The sequence below is a fragment of the Ursus americanus genome, chromosome 10, assembly GCF_024610735.1.
Source record: "Ursus americanus isolate L20-20 chromosome 10, mUrsAme1.1.p, whole genome shotgun sequence".
NCBI lineage: Eukaryota > Metazoa > Chordata > Mammalia > Carnivora > Ursidae > Ursus > Ursus americanus.
This window is the reverse complement of record NC_142136.1, coordinates 68628332-68644940: the sequence shown is the minus strand read 5'-3', so window position 1 is coordinate 68644940 and position 16609 is coordinate 68628332. Positions and strand designations below refer to the sequence as shown.

The 16609-nt window shown below is 37.7% G+C and overlaps 1 protein-coding gene across 2 annotated transcripts in view; it reads left to right on the top strand.

The window, feature by feature from the left end:
• USPL1 (ubiquitin specific peptidase like 1) overlaps positions 1–11777 on the top strand; it is a 33701-nt gene extending 21924 nt beyond the window's left edge. For both annotated transcript variants that reach the window (XM_045797016.2, XM_087865217.1), the window contains 3 exons: positions 1671–1796; positions 7592–7749; positions 9723–11777. In XM_045797016.2, the coding sequence (XP_045652972.2) occupies positions 1671–1796; positions 7592–7749; positions 9723–11593 (2155 nt within the window). In that variant the 3' untranslated portion in view covers positions 11594–11777. The remainder of the gene's footprint in view (positions 1–1670; positions 1797–7591; positions 7750–9722) is intronic.
• Positions 11778–16609: the final 4832 nt, after the last annotated feature.

Below are 16609 nucleotides of genomic sequence, written 5' to 3'. Positions count from 1 at the left end.
GAGTTGTTTGACAGCTTTTCACTGAGTATATTTTATGTGCCAGGAACTCAACAGAAAAATAATCTTTATCCTGGCCAAATTCAGACTAGTTAGTTAGGGAGATAACATATAAACACATAATTGAGGGCCAGTGACTTAGTAATTATTTTTGATCTGTTGGTTGCATTAAGTTACTTTGAATGCAAAACATTGAGTGCATTTTGGAGGTGTATATAAAAAACTCTGAGGGTTCAAGGGAAAGAAGCCATTGGCATTTGGGTTTGCTTTTTTTTTTTTTTTAATTCCTTTGTTCTAAAAATAAGGAATTAGAGGAAAAGCTAAAATGAAGTGGCATTTCATTAAATACATCTTAGTATATATCATAGTTTAAAACATTTCCACTAAATCTAATGGGAGAATATCCAGCAAACTCATGGTTTTGTGCTGTTGTTTTTAGGACCAGTTTAAGATCTTATACTTGATTTACAAGGTATATTTTGGAGGCAGTTTAAAAACATGTGTTTGGAGTCAGACTCCCTGGATTCAAATTTTAGGTCTGTCATTTATCATCTGCTGTGCGCTCTGTATTTCACTTCCCTCATCTGTGAAATGGGGAGAAGAATAGTACCTGCCACTTAAGGTTGTTTGGGAGACGAGTGCTTAGCACAGCACCCTGCTTTTGCACGTTGTAAGTACTCAGAAACGTTTGCTGTCATGGAGCATTAACATTTATTTGCTGAGACAAACTCCTTTTTATAGACTAAAATATAGGAGCCTTTACTCAGCAGTCATCTGTGAGAAGGAAGAATTCAGTAGAACTAAGTCATTCAATTTTAGTGATAACTTTATGCTGCTTTGCTTTTAACATGTTAGCTTCCCTGAGAACTATTATTTGTAACAGCCTGTGCTTATCTCACTTATGATTGAACAATGTTTGTTACTGTTTGGGAAGAAAGCTGGTATCTCTTAGGAAATTAATTGCTCTTTTAAAGGTATTATTATTAAAGTGAATCCAGTTGAGATGTAGTGTACCTCTTTAAATATCATCTTTTTAGGTGCTTGCTGTCAGGTACTTAGGCTAAAGTGCAAATTTAGAACTTCTGTAACCTTTGAAAACAAAATTATTTCACAACTGGTGTTCTGATTTTTTAAAGATCAAGAGAATTGAATTGTATGTATTCCTGATTATATATTTGGAAATGCCTTTTTTCATTTTTGGTTGTCAATATGGATAGCCAGATTGTGAGTTTTGTAAGTAAGAGTGAGCTCTTAATAAATTTGGAAACAGTGGTTCTCAACCAGAGCCAGTTTTGCACCTCATGGGACATTTAGCAGTGCTAACGGTTGCTACACTTGGGGCTGTTAGTGGCATCTAGTGGGTGGAGGCTATGGATGATGCTGAACATTCTCCGTGCACAGGACAGATGCCTCACAGCAAAGAATTACCCGGTGTAAAATGTCAGTGGTATTGCTTTTGAGAAACCCTGCTTTGAACATTTTCTTCATCTCACAACTGAAAATATACACATAATTATGGTGAAGAGTCTTCGCAGAGAACTTTACTATGGTTTGGAAGGAACACTGGTATATTACATGGGGGAAATAGGAAAGTATGAATAAACAAACCGAGGTTTAGGCATTGATTTTAAATTGATGTAAATGAATTTAAGTTACATCTTCTTTTTTTGCAGACATACGAAGAATCTGGTCACTTTTACAAATGTTATCCCTGAGTGGCACCCACTTAATGCTGCCCATTTTGGTCCATGTAACAGTTGCAGCAGTAAGTCACAGAGAAGAAAAATGGTATTGGAAAAGTGAGTTAAAATTGCCTTACTCTTTTTGGAACAAAGTGAAGGTGGATTTAACGTGTAGAATTGCAAGTGATGACTACAACCTACTTTTCAGAAGTTTGAGTTAAATAACGTAGTTATGAATTGCCAAAATGCCCCTCTATCAAGAACTCTGGCCAGTAAGCAAACTGTCCCAGACAAAATACTGCTGAAGACCTGTGTTCGGGTGATCGTCTGACTCCGCTCTACTGGTGCCTTTCCTTCTTTTGCCTTTTTTCTCCCTTTAAGGGTATTAATCTTCAGTTTTTCTTTCCTCTGCCAACTGCCTAGCGTCATTAGAATTCTGAGATTTCCTTAATCTAGTTTCAAGAACTAAGTTGACTCAAAGATGAACCACAGGCTCATCTGTCTGAATTCCCATCTTCTCCCAGAACTTGAGCTGCTAATTCTTCATCTTCTTGTAAGCTTTCTGCTGCCTTTGAGCAGATGTGTTTTTATTTTTATTTTTTGCCAGCTTTTCTATTTGTCCTCAGTTGGGACCACTGGTCAGAATTACCTTGTTCCAAAATTGCTACCAGAAGCCCCGACTTTTAAACCCGGGTCAGTCTCACTACAGGCAGTTTGTCTATCTCTCTTTTGTTAGTTAATACACTCACGCACTTACACATCCTCTGTAACCCGAGTTTAGTCGCCCTCACCTCTGACTCTACAGTAAAGAAATGTTTGGAGGTATAATTTGGTGTCTTAAAGAACCAGGTACATTAACCTTTTCTTACCTTTTCTGATGGCCCTTGGAGGATGTACCAGGAAGTCTCTCAGTCTTTACTAAAGATTAGTTTTCATCCAAGTAATAAATTCTCAGTTAATCTAATAGTGCCCAGACTTAGAAGGAAAAAGAGCCCCTCCTACCGCCTCTTCTTTAAGCATCTACTTTACACCTTTAAGGTAGTATTTACTTTGACAATTCAGAACAGTGTGCTTATTCCACCTTTATATAGTCTCCTGTTACAGTAGTTGAGGGCTAGGGCTCTGACACTAACACTGGGCCCCATTTCTGTATAACCACTCCCTGTCATCCTTCCTATAGGATTACATTTTCTGTTAAATCAGTACTCATTGTTTATTATTATGAATATACATATATTCCCTTTCCAGCCAAGCAGTATACATGGTTATGTTTCATTTCTTTTATAACTTCATTTTTTCTGAAATTACTAATTTCCTTCTGTTTTCATTTGCTTTATGTATGCATTGTGAATTTTTTCCAGATTCTTCAAACACCCATCAATGAATTTTCCAAACACTTAAATATTTCACAATTTTTTAATCCTCCTCTTCCCCTCCACCCCCCTTTTTTTCCCAGAAAACTTCCTTCGGCCACTTTCCATCCTTCTGCTCCAGTGTTTCTGTTTTTACTGGTTCCTCTCTGGGCCTGGTGCATGGGAGTGTGCTCTTCATACACTCTTTCTGTCACCATCCTAGTTTTTAGCTCAAAACCATACCCCTGCATTCTTCAACATCTGTCACCAGTCAGTATTGAGTCTTTTAGGGTTTCTGTGGGGTACATAAGTTCTTCTCATCAGTGTGCCCACTCCATAGCACTCATGTCATCACTTCATCCATTCTGCTAAGTTACCACTTTCGCTTTTGTTTTTTGCCTTCAAAATATTTGGTTTTTTCTTATTTGTTTATGTCTCCTTTTCCTTGTTGGTCCTTTTGGTTTATTTACCGTGGGTTTGTTTTTGGGGGGAGGGGGTCATTCACTATCATTTGGATCATTTGAGTGGAAAGGAAGAGGAGGTAACTTTAAGCTGGAGTCCATAGTCTTTCTTGGCTATCTGGGATTTCAAACTTCGAGATTGGAGTGTTGTGGGAGCCTTTTTTTGTTGAAGCCCTGTCCTTGATGAGAAGGAGGTAGAAGGGTAGCAAGATGTGGGTATCTGCCATCTTGTACTGCACAGTTGGGTTGCTTGAGACTTCCTGGTGTATGTAATTCATCTAACTGTTAAACCTGCTTTTTCTCAAGCCCAGCATTGAAGATAAACTTATACTACTATTTCGTTTGATCTGTTAATTGGTCGCTTTGCAACATAAAATTTTTAATTACACAAATATGTTGCTTTACTTACATTAAAGATTCATGCTCTGATCTGGCAGTGTATCCGTTAGATATAAGTGTTTCAATGTGAAATGTGTTTAGAGTTCTAATGGGCTAATTTATAAGCAGAATTTATAGTTTGGACATTTACTGTATTCAAAAGTAAATTGAACTAGTATGTGAAATTTCACTTAAATTTTAAATGACAAGATTTTTATAAAGTCCTCTGTAGTTTTTACTTTGAAATTCATGTTCTTGATTTGTTGATGTCTAATGGAATTTAGAAACAAATTTAATATAGGTTTTGAGGATAACTTAAAAGTAATTAGGTCCATCATGATATCATGCATAATTCAACCTTACAGCATTCTAAAAACTAGTAGTGTTGTAAGTTCCCCGAACACCTTGTCTCAGGCAATCCACATCTCTAATATGTTCCCATTAGAAAGAGACCATTGATAAATCAGATGAATGAGATCTATCAAGTTCAGATCTGCTACTTTTAAGTAAATTATTTAGGAATTACATTCAGAGCATGGTGGCGTGGAGTACCAACTTAGAATCTGATTTAATTTTACTTCACAAACTCTTAAAATGAACCTCATTACTGCCATGATCACCTCTAGGAGTCCAGTCACACACTATCTTGGATTGTCATTTGAAAAGTTTATTTATTTAAACCTTGCTTTTGTTTTTATTTTTGTGTATTTTTTTTTTTAAGATTTTATTTGTCAGAGAGAGAGGGGGAGGGCACAAGCAGGGCAGAGGGAGAGGCAGGCTCCTCACTGAGCAAGGAGCCTGACACGGGACTCGAGCCCAGGACCCTGGGATCATGACCTGAGCCAAAGACAGACGCTTAACTGACTGAGCTAACCAGGCACCCGTAAACTTTGTTTTTTAAAAATAAATAAATAAATAAATAAATAAACAAACCTCCATTTTTAACAGTGATTTTTTTTTTTTAAACAGCTGTTTGTAAATGTTAGGGGAAGGTAGGAAGAGAAATCAGACGTTTCTGTTCTGTGCTTATAGGCCTTATTAAAGTGTCATCAAAGTATCATTAAATAAAATGATTTTGAGACTCTCTTCCAAGCAGATAAACTAAACCATCCCCTTCAAAAGTTTGGATGTAGTACTGTTATATAAAATAGTTAAAGTTATGTTTCTTTCTTTTTTTTTTTTTTTAAGATTTTATTTATTTATTTGACAGAGAGACAGCCAGCGAGAGAGGGAACACAAGCAGGGGGAGTGGGAGAGGAAGAAGCAGGCTCTTAGCAGGGAGCCTGATGTGGGGCTCGATCCCAGGACCCTGGGATCATACCCTGAGCCGAAGGCAGACGCTTAACGACTGAGCCACCCAGGCGCCCCTAAAATTATGTTTCTTAATTTAAATCTTCATTGTGTGTTAGAAAATGCTTTATTACTTCACGAGATACTTAAACTTACCTCACCTCCAAAGAATACAGTTGTAAACCTTTGTTGAACAGTTGAATATTTCTGAAGTATTTTGTTTATAATTAATACGAACCAATTCTAATTATTTTAATTACATCTGATTTGACTCATATATTTCATTTTTGTCATAGAATCTGATATAGGAAATCGTTCAGTGATGTAATTAGATCTAAAATGTAATGAGATTTTAAAAATTATATTTGCAGATTTTTTTGCCTAAAGCCTACATTATTACAGTTCAGAAATACATACATTTGCACATTGTTAAATTAGCATTTTCTAAAATATAAGTTACTATGTTACATTAGTTGGGATAAAAATAAAACACTCGTCCTCCAGGCCATTTGCACAAGACTATGGCTGCTGTTTGTGGGACAGGGATTTGGTGTTTCCCTGCCGTCTGTGGGTAGCAGGGCAGTTGGCACAGTTCCCGTGTGCTGCTTTCTCTAGTTCCTGTTTTCTTTCTTTTCCTGAGAGTAGATTCTTACAATAGGAGGAGTTTAAACCTAAAGTTAGGGAGGTGAATGCAAGTGGATCTTGGCTTGAAATCTCTTGTGACTGTCGTTCCAGTTCTTTTAACGCGTCCCATCCAATATTTTTATGGCTGAATCAGTACCTACCTTGATCCTCTCAGCTCTGAGCATCATCTTTGCCAGGCATTGCAGGTAGGAAGAAGCCTGAAAACAAAATCTATTGCCAAGCTAGGAGTAAAGTTCTACCCTCAACTGAGAGGCTGGATATGACATAAGCTGGAATTATGGGTAAGAGGAACCTGTGACTTTTAGGGGACACTGGAGTGTAGGGGACCCAGAGAAGAAAATGAACTAGAAAAGGATGAGGAGCATATGCTTTATTTTATTGAATCCAAGATGCCATCGTTTATAAGTTGTACCAGTTTTAAAGTATGCCATTAAGGAAAGAAATGCTGCCTATTTAACACTTTCTGTATTTAACTCACACAAAGAAGGCAGGGTAGTTTGCGTAGTGTAGGGATCAACAAGAGAATGTTTAATAACTAGCCTCAGAAGACATCTTGAAAAGGTATCTATCATGAGACAAGGAGAATTTAACATTAGTACTTAGTCATGCAGGTGCCTAAGCCTGCATATCCATCCAGCTGTGAGAACAGCTCTCTAGCTTCACTGTGGATCATTGATTCAAAAGCACACTCTTCACATGTTAACATTTTAAATGGGAGTACATCTAAGAATTGGTGGCATGGTAGAGTTTAGTTGGCAGTTTTCTTTCCTAGTGGTATATGTTATAATCAGTGGTATCTTAGATCAATTAAGCAGATATGATAAAAAAACAAAGGGGGTTAGCATTATAGACAGTTTTGCAGGTCTTTTTATTTATAGGCACTTAAATTTTGAAGACTTGATTACTCCTCTAACGTGATTGACAAGAGATAACTTACTAATTATTCCTTGTCAGTCTGAATAATCCGCATTTTGGACATTGATTCAAGTTCATTTCAGCTGAATAAATTTTGATAAGCTAAGCAAGTTTGACAGCTGTTTAAATATTGGGAAAAGAGATATTCAACATTTTTCTTAAATCCTGAGAGCTTTGTTAAATTTGGTTATTTGAGGCCCATCATTAGGTTCTATGTTCTACTGTAATAATAAAGTGTATTTTTGAAATTATGGATGTCTTAAAGTTTATAGTAAATCAGCCAGTATGTTGTATTTTCTTCTCTATTTTGGGTACAAATTAAACTTCCTAAGTAAAAGCTTGACTTTGATGGACCGCTCTGCTTCTGGAGATAACAGTGAAATAGGTCAAATTATGAGCACGTTGAGGTTTTTTAAATGTTTATTTTAATGTCTTAGGTTTGTTATTTTGTTTTACGTATTACCTGTATAACAGAAGTAATTTATTTGGGCACTGGATACCAAGAAAATTCTAAAAGGTCTGGATTTTTCCCTGTGATTTTACAGAGTAGTCATGTTACCAAGAGATCTTTAAGCCAAAGCAGCATTGTGGCTTACAGAACAATTTTTGTTTAATGGTCTGTGTTAGAGCCTTATTGCATGATGGCTTCCAACTGTCACTGATACCATTCTGAGAAGGGTTTACTGTTACATACTTCATAGAGTGAGTTCTCCATTTCTAATTAAGGCACACGTCTGGAGGTTCTCAAGAAAAATTAGTGCAGTTAGCCTTGAAAGTGTTATGTGTGACTTCCTTGCTTCAGACCATCTTTTGTATAACCAGGCACAGGGCATTACATTTGTTTGACTTCACTTGCCTTTCTCTCCCACAGACTGTCTCCCATATTCATGTTGCACTTTGTGGAAGGCTTGCCACATAACGACTTGCAGCACTATTCATTTCATTTTGAAGGCTGTCTTTATCAAATAACTTCTGTAATTCAGTACCAAGCAAATAATCATTTTATAACATGGATTTTAGATGCGGATGGTAAGTATTTAAACCTTTTTCTTTTGTGATAATAGGCATGGAGGCCAAACTCTAGATTTTTTTTTTTTAAAGGCAAACTTTGCCTTGACCCTTTTTTTTTCTCTCACTTCTTGTCCTTGCCTTTAATTCTTCTGCTCCCTCTTCTTTTCTGTCACTCTGGTTTAGAATCACTCCTGTCTTTCCTTTGTATATGTATGGGTATACACATGCATATGCATATTTCTTTTCTAGACAGACAAGGAGATCATGTAATACTGTTGAGTTACAGTTTGCTTTTTCCCCACTCAGTATGTTTGCTTTTACTCCATGAGTATAGAAAAATGAATGGTGGCAATTTTGATTTTTTTAGATATGTACTTCTTTTAAAAAGAAAGTGCATCGTACTGAAGGTTTTTCATTGAGAAAGGACAAAAACAAATTTTGCTTAGTTTGCAGTTGTTAGTAATATAAATAAAAGTAAATATCTATTGGGTGCCTGGCTGGATCATTCAGTAGAGCATATGACTTTTGATCTCAGAGTCTTGAGTTGAAGTCCCATATTGGGCATAGAGCCTACTTAAAAAGAGAAAAATTGAGAAAAAGAAAAGTAAACATTATTTCTGGGACTATGAAATAGAATATCTGAAATCCATAATTTATTTATCCAAGATAAACCTTTATTTAAATAATTAAACTTTTCAGTAGGAGGTTAAATAGTACAGCTCATAATTTTTGCTAAGTTTTTCCTTCTGTTTATCTTATATGGTTTAATATTGAGTTTGTTTTTCTCACAATGTTCACTTTGTCTTAAACAAGATCACTCAGCCCCGTAAAGTGTTACATCAGGCTGTTGGTAAGGGGTCTCTTTGATATTTTTATTTTTCTCTTTTCTGTTGTTTGGACACTTTTCGTATTTGATATTTTCCTCTTGGGGATAGTTTGGGTGGATGTGTTGTAAAAGCACTTTGCAAACTGAAACTCACGTTATAAATACTATCACCTTAAAGTTTTACACTACTTCAGAATTTGGGGGGAAGTGGTTCTCAATAACATAAGCAAAAAATAAAAAAGCAACTTTAATTTTTTACTGCATTCCAGGGAATCTGAAATCCTCTTCAGGTAGGTTAGATGGTTGTATGGTTTGCATCCCTGACAACATAAAAAAATCATGGTTACTTTATAAAAATGTCTTGGCTCTCCCCTGTCATTGAATCAGTCTCTGGGGATTAGGCCCAAATGTGACTCAAGTAATTCTAATGTGCATGTGTGGTGGTGAACCACGGACGTAAGGAAACAAAAGAGTCTCTAAGTTTTAACGGGCATAGAAGAAGAAATAGTAGATTCATGTGGTTTATATAGGTGAGTCCATGTAAATTTAGTGAATGGTTTTCTTGGGGGTTTTTTGTGTGTAGAGAAGGTTAACCTCTTCCCTTGTAATCCATCACTTTGTTTTCACTTGACAAATGAGAAAATAGAAGCTCAGAAATAAAATAAGCAAACACCTAAAAACGTCTAAGTTTTTTTAACCAAAAAAAAAAAAGAGAGAAAAGAAAAGAATAATTGAATTAAAATAAGAATTGAAACAAATGTGGGTACTTGAGGGTAACCAGCTTCATTTAGCTTGAAAATTCATGTGTATGGAAAAATTGAATCCATTTTCTGATGTTGTTGGATAAATTGGGTGACACACTGTATTCTAAGTCACAAAAGTTAAATACACTTCTGTCTTGATTTTTGTAGGTATTTTAGGAAAGAGTAAAAACTATCTCAGTTTTTCAAATTTCTAGATGTTAGTCTATAACTTTTATTAGGCAAAAAAGGACTTTAACCATGGCAGAGGAAAATGGTGATATAAAGATAAGACCATGTTCTTGAGTGTTCTCCTTTGGTGGATATTCAGGGATATAGCAGTTAAAATGGCCAGAAGAAAATGAATCTAGGCTGGTGAGTTTTGAATGTCTAACCTCATTTACTGAACTTTCTTCATCCCCCAGGAAGTTGGCTGGAATGTGATGACCTAAAAGGCCTACGTTCTGAAAGGCATGAGAGATTTGAAGTTCTTGCTTCAGAGATACATATTGTTATTTGGGAAAGAAAAACATCCCAAACAACAGATAAAGCATCTGCTTGCCTTCCACTTAAAAAGACTAATGATGAGCCTACTTTCGGTGATGAGAAACCAACCTCTCCAACGTGGTGTTCTGTGGGTGATGCTTCCTCTGCTGAGCCGTCCTCAAGAACTCTCCCCACAGGTGTGGCAGTTGCACCTCGCACTCTGTCACAGGGGGAAGCTGTAGCTCATGGACATTTACTTTCAGGTCCAGAAGGTTTGGTTGACAATAATATTTTATCTTTGACACTTGAAGAAATACAGGTTAACTCTGAACATTTCCTCTTAGAAAATGAACCTGTGGCAGAAAATACAAGAGTTGGCAAAACAAATAGTTTGCAATCACAAGAGTCACTAATTGCTTCTCTAGTATCAGCTCCATGTTTTGAAAAGCTTACTCAAGACCAGTTCGTGGATTTAAGCCTCCCATCTCAGACTGTAGATGCAGACATGCAGTTGGCCCAGCCGAATACAGAAGACACTGTGGATACTACTCATGCTACTGACCCTGTAAACGGAGTAAAGCTCGTAGATGTTGAGGGTACGGTTGCCCTAAAGAAGGACACTCCATTAAAACAGTTTCTTTCACCCAAAACAGAGAAATTAAAACCAGAACAAGCCGTTACAGCTCAGATATCTAATTTGAAAAAAAATGAAACTGTGGCATTTTCTCAGACCATAACGGCGAAGTCAGTACAGAATCCATCTCTGAAAGAAACTCCAAAGAAACCATTTGTAGGAAGTTGGGTTAAAGGCTTATTAAGCAAGGGTGCTTCTTTTATGCCACCTTGTGTTTCAGCTCATAATAGAAACACCGTAACTGATTTGCAGCCTTCAGTTAAGGGGGCAAGTAATTTTGGTGGCTTTAAAACAAAAGGCATAAACCAAAAGGCTAACCGGGCATCCAAGAAAGCCAGTAGGTGTGCAAGTAAGCCGCCTACAGTTAGTATCCCTCCGTCAAGCCATCCATCATCTGGTGGCACGACTTCTGGTGTATGTGCTAATGTTACTGCTGATTCAGATGCTTTGAAGAAATGTGAAAACACCTCCTATGGAGCTCACCACAGTCATGATTCTTGTGTAAAAGAAAATGGTGTTTCTGCAGCAAACCATGGAGACTCAGTTGAGGGTCAGATTCATAAACTTCGTCTAAAACTTCTTAAAAAACTTAAGGCAAAAAAGAAGAAATTAGCTGCTCTTATGTCTTCCCCCCAGAAAGGAACACTTCCAAGTGAAAATTTAGAACATGTGTCCCACTGTGGGTCTCCAAGCGATTGTGAATCAATAGAAGACTTGTTAAAAGAACTACAGTATCAAATTGATACTGCTGATAATAAATCTGGGTGCACCACGGTTCCATACAGTAGTCAAAGTCATGAAGAAATTTTAGCAGAATTATTGTCTCCTACAGCTGTTGTCTCAACAGAGCACTCAGAAAATGGGGAGGCTGACTTTAGGTATTTAGAAATGGGAGATGACCACATCCCAGCACCGGTGTCTACTGAATTAAATGATATTCCCCAAAACACACATCTGAGACAGGACCATAATTACTGTAGCCCCACCAAGAAAAATCAATGTGAAGTTCAGCCAGACTCACTGACAAATAATGTCTGCATTAGGACATTGAACTTGGAAAGTTCCATGAAGACTGATATTTTTGATGAGTTTTTTTCCACTTCAACGTTAAATTCTTTAGCAAATGACACATTAGACTTACCTCATTTTGATGAATATTTGTTTGAGAGTTGTTGAGTGCATGTTATCTCTTTATAGTTTAATATTTATTACTGCTCTTGGAAAAACTTAATATGTTATTAAATAGTGTTTACACACTGGCCTTGTCATGAACAAAATGTAAGCTACTGAAGGTTTTACCTTTGGTTCTATTCACAAAGCATGTAATGTGTTGTTACGAATTAAAATGATCAAGAATCGGTTTTCCTTGTTTGCTTCATTTTGTATTGTAGGGGAAGGAGGATTTCAGAATGTTAAAAATGAAAACTAATGTCTAGTTTCTGGCATTTTTTACAGTTGGGTGCATTAAATTTCTACATTTTAATTTTGGTTACACTGGTTCAGGAAAAACACGAGTTTGTACAAACTTATCGTATATGGAATATAGAATGTGTGACTCTTTGGTAATGGTTCTGGAGATCATACAAGACTCTAAGCCTGTTTATTATACCAGTTTTGAGTGCTGTGGAATATAAACCTCCCCCCATACAACTTCTCTACTTACAGAAGATGACAGGAAACCTTGTTACTAGAACTCTAAGTAATGTTACCTGATTAATAAATGATCTCTAACGAAAATACTCTTGTGTTTGTGTTGATATGCAAAGAGTTCACATTATCATAAATACCCTCTTTCTCCCAGCACATGTATTTCTGCAAGCAAAGTGGGTCACCAACAGTTCTGTTTTGGGAGAAAATAATAACCAGGTACTTATTAGGCTTGCTATATGTTCGGTTCTGGTTTCTATGAAACACTAATTCATTCAAACCCCAACATTTCTATGAGCGAGATACTTTTATCACATTTAACAGATAAACAGCACAGAGCTTAGTAAATTGTACATCTGGGATTGAGGAGCGTGGTTACTACCGTGCTTAGAAGTATGTGTTTTACCTGTCAGTTTTCATTTAAAGTTTGGATGCTTAAACAGCACCACAGCTGTAGTGATGTGAGTTAGTAGGAATCCTTACTAAGGTTTTAAGGGTGGCAGTCTTGGGATAGAGTACTTTGCCAGGGACTCAGCACTCCATGATTGATTTGTCCAATTTATTCCCAGTGCCCCCCCGCACTCCCTGTTTTCTGATTACAAAAGTACTGCATGTTTCTTCTCAGGGAGACTGGGCAAGTACAGAAAAATAGGAAGATTTTGGATCATCCATCTTAACATTTAGTGGTAATAAGTACTACAAACATTTTCTTATTTTTATACATGTAGACTTTTTAAAATGTGTGTGTTTTTTTTTTAAGATTTTATTTATTTATTTGACAGAGAGAGAGAGACAGCCAGTGAGAGAGGGAACACAAGCAGGGGAAGTGGGAGAGGAAGAAGCAGGCTCCCAGTGGAGGAGCCTGATGTGGGGCTCGATCCCAGGACTCTGGGATCACGCCCTGAGCCAAAGGCAGACGCTTAATGACTGAGCCACCCAGGCGCCCCTAAAATGTCTGTGGTACCTATTTATACAATCTTTTTAAAAATGTTTAATGAGCATTTTTCCATCTTACGGTCTTAACAGCTTTTGGATAGCTATGCTATATTACATTGTATGGGTTATTGTTTCACCAGTCTTTAGATTTTGAGGGGATTTGTACCGTTTTTTTTTTTAATTAATTGTGCCACAACAATTATTCTCAAGTTTTTGCACAGACCAAGGTCTTATTTTCTGGGAGTGGAATTGCTGAGTCACAGGATATGCATTTTAAAGTCTTAATGATTGCATGATTGGTTTTCTTGAACCCTCACCAAGTAGTAGCATTGAGGGTGGAAAAAAAACCTTGGCTGTTTTTATTTACATTTTTATGATTACTAGTGAGGTAATTTAATAAAGGTTAACTTTATTTAATAAAGTTTATGTTTGTATAACTTTTTCTATAACTTTATTGGCCAGTTGAGTTTCTCTGAAGAATTGCTTGTTCATCTTTGTTATTAACCAATCATTTAAGTATTTCTAGATTTCTGCTAAGTACCAAGCAATTTTGTAAACCTCAGCGACCAAGCAGTAAAAAAAAAAAAAAAAAAATTCTTGCCTGTTAGAGGAACTTGCCTTCTAAACAAGGAAATATATAATGTTAAGTGGTCGTAGGAGATACAGTTGATTGTTATTTGTGGTGTTTCTTTTCTGTAAAGTTTCTGAGAACATTACATGAACATGAAATACTGAACCATTGCTCCTAGGGGAAATACAAGGTTAGGTTCCTGTGAGCCTCTGGTCACAACATTGTCGTTAGCTGATCAACACATAACCTTGTTTTTTGTGTGCTTCTGTTTGAAGACACCTTATGTAATACATATTATTTGTTCCTTTCCATTGAATACAAGGCCAACAGCACTATTAGTCATGCCTAAATGAAGCTTATCTAACACATGAGTTTTTCTGTAAGGCACATGACAACTTTCTTGTGCTTAGGAACACCAGACAGAACTTAACACTACACGTGCAGGCCATTTTAAATAGTGAAATCACCAACAAAAGCAAAAAATGGCACTAGATATGCCGTAGAAAGAACATGTATTTACAGTATGAGAGCTGAATCAAAAGGGCGTTCAGTCGTTAGACCTCAACTGGGGTCATACATGTTGGACGACTCTGTGGGTGTCCATAATGACCACAAAAGTGTTAACTTTTTTTTTTTTTTAATATTATTAGAGAGCAGGGATGGGAAGAGGCAGAGAGTCTCAAGCAGACTCCACGCTGGGGGTGGAGCCTGACGCAGGGCCCCATCTCAACCTGGAGATCAGGACCTGAGCTGAGACCCAGAGTCTGAAGTCCAACAAACTGTGCCACCCAGGTGCCCCTGTAAGTGTTGATTTTTAAGATTATAAATAAGTCTTAGCAAGTAGGCAAAATCACAAATACAGAACCTGAATAAAGAGAATCGACTAGATAAATGTCAGCACTAAATACTATGGAGGAAAAGAGCAGATGTGAGAGCTCTTAGACTGAATGCACTTAGGTTTCTTGGAAGTGGGTGTCATTTGAGCAGGGACGTAGTGAAGTTAGGGAGTTTGGCCATGTGACTGGAGGAAGGGCATTCCGGGAAGAACAAAAGTCCTGAGGAGTGAAGGTCCTTAGCAAGAACAGGGACAAGGAAAAGGCAGTACGGTTGAGGAAAGTGAGAAAGGGAAAGAACATGAGATTAAGGAGTTTGGCAGAAGCGAGATTTTGTGTGGTTTTGTGGGCCGTAGTGAAGAACTTGTCTATGTTTGAGAATAATGGAAGCCACTGAAAGTTTTCAGGTAAGGGCATAACAAGATCTAGTCTCAGTTTAAGATTTTTTTATTTGTCAGAGCATAAGCAAGGGAACAGCAGGCAGAGGGAGAAGCAGGATTCCTGAGGAGCCCAATGTGGGACTCGATCCCAGGACCCTGGGGTCATGACCTGAGCCAAAGACAGACATGTAACCAACTGAGCCGCCCAGGCGCCCCTAGTCTCAGTTTGAAAAGAATCACCAAGGTGTGGAGAATGACTACACCCACTGGAAATAGAAGCAGTAGTCTGTTACAGGCTCCCCAGAGTTTAGGGTGATAGCTGTGGAGGTGTTGAAAAGTAGTGGGATTACTGTAGCATTTCAAAAGTAGAGCCAGCAAGATAGGTTTAAAGGGTTGGATATTTGACAGAAAGAGGAATTTCAGGTTTTGTTGCCTGAGGAGATGGGTCATGCCATTTACTGAGATAGGACAGACTTGGGAAGGAAAAAACTTAAAGGAAAACATTCATTCAATTTTGGATACGTAGGGTTCCTCCTATCCTATTAGACTTCCAAGTGGCGACAATTTAGTATGAAGGTGGATCTGCAACTCTGGGGCTCAGGAGAGGCTGACACTAGAGATTCTCATTTAGGAATTAGGAAAGCATGAATCATATTTAATGTCACAATCAATGATGGGGTCATTTAGGGAGTTAAAATAGCTCTGAGGAACATGAGGGGCCATGGGAGGAAGATCAGATGAGTGTGGTTTCCTGAAAATCAAGGGAAGAAAGCTTTTTTTAAGGAGGGAATGACGCTGATCTGTCAGATGCTGCGGAGAAGTAGAGTAACATGGGGACTGGGAATTGACCATTGGCTTTGGTAATTGGAAAGTTCTTGGTAACTTGGTGAGGACTGAATTCAGTGGAGCAAGGACAACAAGTGTAAGTGGACCCAGGAGAGAAGGAGTGGTGAGAAAGTACAGATAGAGACCCATCTTTTGAAACCTTCACCTGGTTCCTGGTGAGGGAATATGGGATCCAGGTTTTTGTTAATGTGTTTAAGATGGGAGATCTCATAATATGTGTATGTGTGGACCTGAAGCTCCTATGGATATTGTAGATGAGAGGAGGGACAGTTGCAGGAGTAGATTTCTCCAGGGCTGAGTGACCTTAGGAGCTAGAAGAGTTAACTGATTTTAATACTAGGGAGGACAAAGTATATGGATACAGATATTAGGAGATGTGATGATTAGAGAGTGAGAAAGTTCACATTTTAATTTTCTCAGGGGCATAGTAAAATTACCAGTGGAGAGTATGAGGGGAAGAGGAGTTGAAAATTGAGGAGAGATTAGAATTTTTAGTTTTGAGAGCTAATTGAACAGGGACATAGCATAGCTTGCTAGGCAGTGCTGAGAAACCACCAGAGGTTTGTGGCCACAAATGTAACTGAGATGAGCAAAGATGGTTGTTTATTTTTTCTCCAATCACATACGCTGCTCAGGACAGAAAGAGTAGGTAGGAAGTTGGATTCATCCAAGGTTAGAGGTATTGCCAGGCAAATGGGACAGAGGAGAAAAGGAATTAAGGTTTTATGAAAGGAAAATGATGGTAGTGATGGATAAGGAAGGATGTAGGGACATAAGATAGATGATGAGCATTTAAAAAGAGGTGGCAGATCCCAGTGGATTGGAGGTGGATTCAAAGAATGCCAGAGGGGGATTAGTGGAGCAAGTAAACTGGTTAGAAAGTAGAGCACTTGAAATTGAGCTTTTGGGAAGAGTGCAGGTACTGGTGTTGACAAGGTCTGAAGTATAACAAGGGAAATGCATGGCCAAGGTTGGGTGA